General features: G+C 46.3%; 1 protein-coding gene across 5 annotated transcripts in view; it reads left to right on the top strand.

The window, feature by feature from the left end:
* The first annotated feature begins 537 nt into the window (after nucleotides 1-537).
* Nucleotides 538-8,065, top strand: part of cald1a (caldesmon 1a) — a 51,126-nt gene continuing 43,598 nt past the window's right edge. For 3 of the 5 annotated variants that reach the window (XR_008833013.1, XM_056424721.1, XM_056424719.1), the window contains exon 1: nucleotides 6,326-6,406. Coding sequence is in view for 2 of the 5 variants with exons in the window: in XM_056424721.1 (XP_056280696.1) it covers nucleotides 6,332-6,406 (75 nt within the window). In the remaining 3 variants the exon portion in view is untranslated. Of the gene's footprint in view, nucleotides 846-6,325; nucleotides 6,407-8,065 lie in introns of those variants that run through there. The other 2 variants (XM_056424725.1, XM_056424722.1) reach the window with 1 other exon arrangement.

The raw sequence follows: 8,065 nt of genomic DNA, 5'->3' as shown, positions 1-8,065 counted from the left end.
TTCACTGGACAGAACTTTGAGTACAGACAAACATTTCACTTCTCGTTTTTTTTTTTTCTTTAGCCGAAGTCGGTCTCAGGCTCCCGCCTCTCCTCTCCTGATCAGAGCGAGCTGCGCTGCGCGCTGTGCGTCTAAGCAGCTTGACACGGAGCAGCGTGCTGCGCCTGATCGCATCTCTCTTATCGATCGAAACTAAACAAAATCTCTAACATCGCTTAACGGCTATACGTTTGGTACTTTGTTAGCATCGCTACGGCAGTAGGCGGCAGCAGATGGGGCGGGATGCAGCCAACCTGAACCCCCAAACGAAACCGACATTCATCTGAAACCTGATTGGACCGAGACGACGCACCATCAATCAGATTTTTTGTGCGAGCAAGCAACACACAACTTTCCGTGTCTCACTGCAATCTTCGCGGCAGCGGCGGGCCTCACAAAAAAAAAAAACTCTTCGGATCTCCACGATTCACGTGGATGACCTATTTTGAGTTCAAAACGGTGAATTTCACCGAAAGGTGACAAGTTTGCAGGTATGTTATTAGGAGTTGTGCAACAAGCTCCTCGCAGAGTTGACGCTTGTCATTTTGCACCGGCGCAGAATTTGCGGAAAGTTTTTTGCGGAGCGGTATTTGAACGTTTCACGGGGCAGACCGGAGTAGATGTGCCGTTGTGTCTTAAAGGGGAGGGGCTTCAGCGGGTTTTCAGTGAGGCTTTTTTTTCTTCTTCTTCTTTTTTTTGTCGGTATCATTGAGTGTAGCGGAGGACCGACAGACTGCAGACTGGCTCCCTCGCTCCTCTCCTCACTCGACTCAAGAGCTCTACTTTTGTCCCGTTAAGATCCACAGGTAAGCGCAAAAAAAAGAAAAAGAAGCTGTGAACACGCGCCGGGGGTAAAACAACACACACTCTTTTACACTTTTCGTAGACGCTATTAGGAAGAAAGCGCGTGACGCGTTGACGCTTTTGGCCAATGAAAATACGTACTTTCTTTTCTTTAACGATGGGACATTATCACGTTATGGGTCTCCGCCGCCGATACTTTCCAGGATATCTCGTCTGTAAGCTGCTCTCTCTCTCTTTGTGCAAAGACAGCGGTCCTCTAGAGGCGACGCGAACTCCCGGTTGTGCGCCGTCCTTAAACTTTTGTGTCGGCCGAGCGGCGACGCTGTCACGTGAATGTTTTGTTAACCGCGGGGCAACACAAAGAAAAGCGCATGCCCACTGCGGTAACGCGCGCTCAGTCCTTCGGGGTGGGGAGGAAGAGGAGGGGTGTGTGTGTGTGTGTGTGGGGGGGGGGGGTCTCCAAAGAGAGGCGTTAAATGTCTTGATAATAGTCGGAGCATCCTCACAAATCCTCCCAAAGAAGGAAGCTGCGCTCTTGAATGTGTCATGGGGATGGGAGGGTGTACAAAGTTGGCATTAGGCCAGCAAGGATGCCCCCCCCCCCCCCCCTCAAAGTTCAAGTTTTGACCATAAGACCATGCCGAGATACAGGCCGATAGTCCTGTGAGCTTTACAACACGTCCAGACAAAAGGCCCTCAGGGCCACTCTTGAAGAAGAAGAAAAAAGGCACTCGCAGATGAATCCTCCATCTCATTGTTTCAAGGTATCACATTCTTTACAAACCCACCACCCCTCAGGCGAAGAAAAAGAAAAAGATGCTCCACTCGACTCTCATTGTACTTTTGAGTTGGCCGGCGAGTCTTTTGATCTTCGCTTTATTACATAGTATCTGTGAAATGGAAGCATGGAAAATAGGGGAGAGGGGTGGAGGATTTGTAGGTCCTTTTTTTCTTCTTCTCGCTTTCGAACGTTTTTTAAAAACCCGGGGCCAGAGACAGCGCAGTGATTGTCTATGAAACTGTATCTGATAAGTTGTGCAGTGTTTGGAAAACACATTGGAGAATGCCCTCCGCTCCTTATAAGGGCGTAGGCCCAACCTGGTGACAGGTGATTGGAATGCGATGCAGAACAGTCTGCTGGTACAGTGGTTCCCAACATGTACCGTGTTGGATGACCCCTTCAGGGACGCACATCTGTCACGTTCATTTGAATTGATTTCAAACTGGATCATATTTAACCATCAGTATTATAAAAAAAACTAAAAGTGGATAACGACTTCATACGGTTGAACCTCTATTGTGTTCAAGTTGCATTAGTCACATGTTACATTCATACTACAACGAAGCTGCATATTTCAGCTGTTTCTCCATTACTTTGTGTTAACAGTTTAAACATTTCTTTTGGCTAACTATTCCAGCAGTTCATCCGTCACAGCAAGATGACCATTTCAACTGCTGGTCCAGGACCTTGAGCTGCACCCGCCTACTTTGAGCTTTTTCACCAATATTTTCAGCTTTCTATTTGAACTTTTATCCATCGCTTGCTTGCAAACTACTTTTCACGCATTCTCTTCCATCACAACACGTCGTTTTCAGGTATTAAAGCCGACTCCTGTTTTCTATGTGGTCAAATACATTTTTCCACATGCTACATAACAACTAGAAAAGCATTTCCTGGGATTTAAGTAACCCCGATGGACATCACTACACCGGGAGTTATTTTTTTCAGTTGTTCCCAGCATACACTACCGTTCAAAAGTTTGGGGTCATCCAGACAATTTCGTGTCTTCCATGAAAACTCACTTTTATTTATCAAATGAATTGAAAATTGAATAGAAAATATAGTCAAGACATTGACAAGGTTAGAAATAATGTGGCACTTAGATAGCACTTACTTATGGTACTTTTGTAGTTCGACTATGTTGAGGAAATGTTACTTCCTGTATTCTTGTTGTTCTTAGTTTGTACTCTAGGTTGAAATGCACTTATTGTAAGTCGCTTTGGATAAAAGCGTCTGCTAAATGACATGTAATGTAATGTAATGTAAAGTATTAATTTTGTTCTTCAAACTTCAAGCTCAAAGGAAGGCCAGTTGTATAGCTTATATCACCAGCATAACTGTTTTCAGCTGTGCTAACATAATTGCACAAGGGTTTTCTAATCAGATATTAGTCTTCTAAGGCGATTAGCAAACACAATGTACCATTAGAACACTGGAGTGATAGTTGATGGAAATGGGCCTCTATACACCTCTAGAGATATTTCATTAGAAACCAGACGTTTCCACCTAGAATAGTCATTGACCACATTAACAATGTATAGTGTGTATTTTTGATTAATGTTATCTTTATTGAAAAAACACTGCTTTTCTTTGAAAAATAAAGACATTTCTAAGTGACCCCAAACTTTTGAACGGTAGTTTATGTTCATACACATATATGCTCTCACACAGCTATTCCTGGGCTGAAACACACACACACACACACACGCAGCAAACTGCAGGCTTCTCTCTAAAGTGCACGTCAGGCTTTGTCGTGTACTTAAAAGGGGCTTTTGTCATTGGCACAATATGATATGAGAGCAGAATAATCTGGAGGTAATTGCACATAGTGATAACAGGGGTTTGGCAGTGTGGGGCCAGCGCCAGGGTTCGGGCTGGGCGGGCAGGATGTAGGGAACACTGCCATGCATTTCCGGAGTCTGGCTCTGGACTGCACAGTGCGGTGAAAGCTTCTAGTTCCTGTCCGCTGGCTCCCTCTCCTTCTCCCGTCCTTCTCTCTTGCACTTGATTTTCAAGTTAAATGTTGGATCAGGTAATTAGCGGACCACGTTCTTCAACGTGATCAACATGCGCTAATGCACGGTGCATACATTAATCTACCCCCCGACCCCCCCCCCCCTGCATTGATGCGTCAACGCACACGCAAGAGCATTATGCGAGTGCGTTGTTATAGTTTGATCCTAGATGCTCGTAATCCACCACGGTATCGAGTTCCAAAGCAGGAATCCAGAGTTTCCTTGCAAAGCAACAGTTCCTTACCGCCACCGAGCCGAGGCCGCCAACCGAGTGGCAAACTGAATTTAAATAGAATGGAAAACTGGCGAGAGGCGATTTTACTTTGACACAAATGATCAGATCATACTGTTATTTAGTATGTTTCTAATAGATGTTCACCTCCACTGTGTTCAGGGTGCTCGGGGTCTCCAGCTGACATGTCGGTCCAACCATACGTTGCGTCTGCACAGCAGGTGCCAGAGCTCCACTCCTCTGGTTTCGTCTCATCACAAGACTTGAGACTGTGTCAAGCAGGTTTCATGTGTTCCAGTCTTTTGGCTCCATTTTGTTTGTTTGTGCCAAGAATATGTTTTCAGAACGAGACGCTGCCCTTGGCGTGCCTGCAGCTGAAACGCAATGAGCGCTCTCTGTTTTGTCATCAGCGCCGACCCGTCTCAATGTTTACGGTTCGCGTCTCCTGGACGACGGCGGGAGTCGGACGGGGTTCACCTCATTCCAAGTGACTGAGCGGCGAGCAGCGATGGCGCTCACGGGACGTCAGCCCTGGACGGGAGCCCCGCGGCCTACTCCCTCTGCTCCCCCCTCGCCTTTGAATTTGAGAGCATGTAATTTGAATGCGCCGCATCCAGAACCGCACTCTAAGTCGTATAATATGGTGGGCTCGGACGGACGGACGAACCTCGAGCTGGAAAAGAGTTCTTAACTCTTTAGACTCTCGACGAGGCAAAACAACTGGTCGCCCTTCTTAATGGCTTGTGAAGTCAGATTAAAGCAGGAAAACCTCCGAGGTCCTGGAAAATACGGCGTAGGAATTTGGCCGATGTTTCGTTCTGTAGGTTTAAAAAAAAATCCCTGTTATTTACCTTTTCAAAATAAAATAAAAACCACGCTCCTCGTCATGCTGCCAAGCTGACGTGGAGCGGTTCTGTCGGGGAACATTCACGGTGTATGTTCAGCGCTCAATGAGTCTCTTGGGCGATGAAGAATGCTCCCCCTCCTCGAGCATACAGGCCCTGGCCGACCACCAAATGAAATAATATTTAATCAAACTGCATTTCCAAAGGTTTTTTTTTTTTCGAGCCACGGATTCGATTCTCACACGCGAACGAAGAATGTCGTAACGATCCGTCCTCCCTGGAGTTCTGTTTTTTTTTTTTACTTCCTCTTTCCAAACTATTTCTCCAAACTTTGATTCTCCCGACTGAAGCAGTCATGTGGGCATGAAAGACCTGTGTTTGAATTCCTCTGGGCTTTAGTCACACTCCGATGAAGAGGTTTTGTTAGATCAGCCTCTCACTTGTGTCGTTTTCTGACTTTAAAGCGCTATCACTCAAGGCCAGATTGCCTAATAGGCAGCATGGCATGTTGGTAAATGGCATATTGGCCCACCATCTGCTTGTTGCCAGATGCGAAGCTCTGCCAGAAGTTTCATCGCTATAAAAAGAGACGATTGTGTATTTTTTTCTCTCCTCAAGCTAAATATCATTTTTTTTTCTACTTCTTTTCTTCACTGGGTGATGATTGAATTCATGAGGCAGCCTTGCTTTTATTTCTTAAAGGGTAAAAAGCTCCCCTCTTGCTCGCGTGGTCTGCATTCTGATATGTTCTCTTTGTGGATGATTGATTGTGTGAGGTCAGTGCTCCTGAGCAGCGCTTCTGATGTCATCCCACAAAGATGCATGTTCTCCTCTCCGTTTCCCCAAAGCGGGGTTGTTGGGAGAAGTGTACAACGCCGTTTATAAGGGGCACGGTTAGCCTTTGGGCTTCTTCTCATCTGATAAAACACACACAGGAAATGTCTCTGAAGCCGATTGGCCTTGTGTTTTCCTTCAGCGTCCTCCCACCGGGGCCTCAGACGTGCACGGTGTGCCCCTGTGGCAGAGGAAGCACCGTACTCGTCTTCCTCCTCACAGCTACATTAACTCTCCCTCTGACTCCCTCCTCTTCTTTTAACACCAATCTATTCTACGTCAGCCCCCGTCTCCCAAAAAAAGCGAAATGATGACTATAACGTTCATTCTCACTTCGCTCTACTTCTTCCCCCGGCCAACTTTCCATTCTTTCCTCCCTGTCCTCTCTTCACCTCCCCCTCCCCCTGTTCTCCGCTCAGCCTCTCGTCTTCCCTCCCATGGCGTTCCAAAACTAAACAAACGTGGCAAATCAAGAGCCTGTCAAGTCACTTTTTTTTTTTTTACGTCCCGTATTTTTCGGGTAACGGGGAATTAAGGGAACGCGGACTATATAAGGTGATGTAAATCCCAGCGGCGTGTGAAAAACACCGCAGAGTGTAAACACATGACCGGTGAAGTCATGTGTTTACACAGTTAGCGAGGTTAACCGCTCTGCGAATCGCGCGGGGCGGTCAGACCGACTCCCAGGGACAGACGGGCCAGTGTGCAGGTCAGTTATAGGCCTGCTGGATTTGTGCGTGAGGCGCTGCGTGTGCTGAAGTGTGTGTGTCGCGACTCGGTGATGGACAGCTGTGAGAGTCCACGTTGGAGGCCGGCCATCACGGGAGTGAGAACTGGAACGAGCGAGACCGGGCATGTATGTGGTAATGATGGAAATGAGGACTTACCTCATACTCATAAAACAATCACTGTGTCCTTACATGGGTATTCACATGAATCAGACTTCTACTGTGTTTCTCTGGAAGCGCTTCAAAGTTGAGAATATCTTTCATTTCGTTCTAAGAATTTAAACATTTAGTTGGAGGCGAATCTGAGGAGAATGCAATATTTTCAGATGCTCTCACAACGTATTCCTATCTTTAGGGTTGTGACTAATGATCATTTACACCATTAATTCTGCCTATTATTTTCTTGGTGAACAGCTTGATTGTTTGTTTTCCATTCAGCATCATACGTTCCAATAGAAGGTGGAACCAGGATATTTAAAACTATCGTTTTGCTTTTAAAGCGAGTTAACCCTTTATTCACTGTATTTTATTTTATTTTGGCCACTTTGGGCAACATAAATTACCTGCAAACACACATCTTGGACATAGTATCACCATTTTACTTTACATTTGGAATTGTATTTCTGGTCACGTGACTAATGTATGTCCAATATCTTCTCCAGAGGTAAATAACAGGCTCTTAAGCAGCTAAATCCGCCGCTATGATCGTTAGCCGGTCATTAGTTGGTCATTAGTGTTGTTGGCCAGCTAGTTTCACGTCTGTAAATGAAAACAATGAAAGCGGTGAGCGTGAACTAAAACAATAAAGCTCAGATAACCTAAACAAGAGCTGAATAAGCGGAAATGTTGCGCTGCAGAGTTACAACCTTTTTCACTAAAAAACTATATTAATATACAAATATGAATTACAGCAGCATTGACAATCAACAGTGCGGGTGACTAATTCACTTTTGTCCGGGTACTCGTTAAAGCGACCCGTCTCAACACAGTGAAAGTCCACGAGTTTTCCCAAACCTTTTTGCATTCCGGCATCCAATCCGACTCCACACACGTGTCTCGTACCGGGCCACGCGGTTTTGAAATGGTCCGCGTCCGTCTTTCCCACCTGAATCAGCGACTCCGGCAGCAGCGCAGTCTGAGGTCTGTGTCGGGAGCAGCGGTAATTGTTTAAGAGTGCATTTATAGAGTGTACTCTTTGTGCCTGCTAATCCGAAGCACACTCGGCCATTTACATACGAGCCTCCGAGGATTGCTCCGGAATGCATTGCACGCGAGGCGGGAGGACGGGAGAGGAGGAAAGCCGGCTCTAGTGGGCCCACGCCGCCGCTGCCATTTCTTTCCACTTTACATGTCGCTTCCCTGTCGGGAGGGGGGGGGTGTGAGATAAGTGTGTGTGTGTGTGTGCGTGCGTGGGGGGAGGGGGGGTTGAAAGTGATTAGGGCTGAAGATCAAAAGCGCAGAACGGCTGATACAAAGCCTTTCCTCCCTTAACACAAGTAATAAATGACGGTGCATGTGTATACATCGGTGTCTTTGAGACAGCGATACCAGCTATTTCTCAAAACAAGGAGAAAGCCAATGCTCTCATCTGTCTACTTATCCGAGACCTTTTATAGATTAGATCTGGTTTCTGTGGATTCTTTTCAGTATGCATTGGGTGATTTGTCAGTGTTTCACTCTGTACTCCAGCTCGGGTCTGGCAAGTGTGCAAGGAGAACAAAAATATGGCCTCCGAAAACTATTTTAATCAGACAGTCCGCAGGGACCGAGGCTGTCATAGGAGAGCT

The sequence above is a fragment of the Pseudoliparis swirei genome, chromosome 10, assembly GCF_029220125.1.
Source record: "Pseudoliparis swirei isolate HS2019 ecotype Mariana Trench chromosome 10, NWPU_hadal_v1, whole genome shotgun sequence".
NCBI lineage: Eukaryota > Metazoa > Chordata > Actinopteri > Perciformes > Liparidae > Pseudoliparis > Pseudoliparis swirei.
This window is presented reverse-complemented; position numbering and strand designations above follow the sequence as displayed.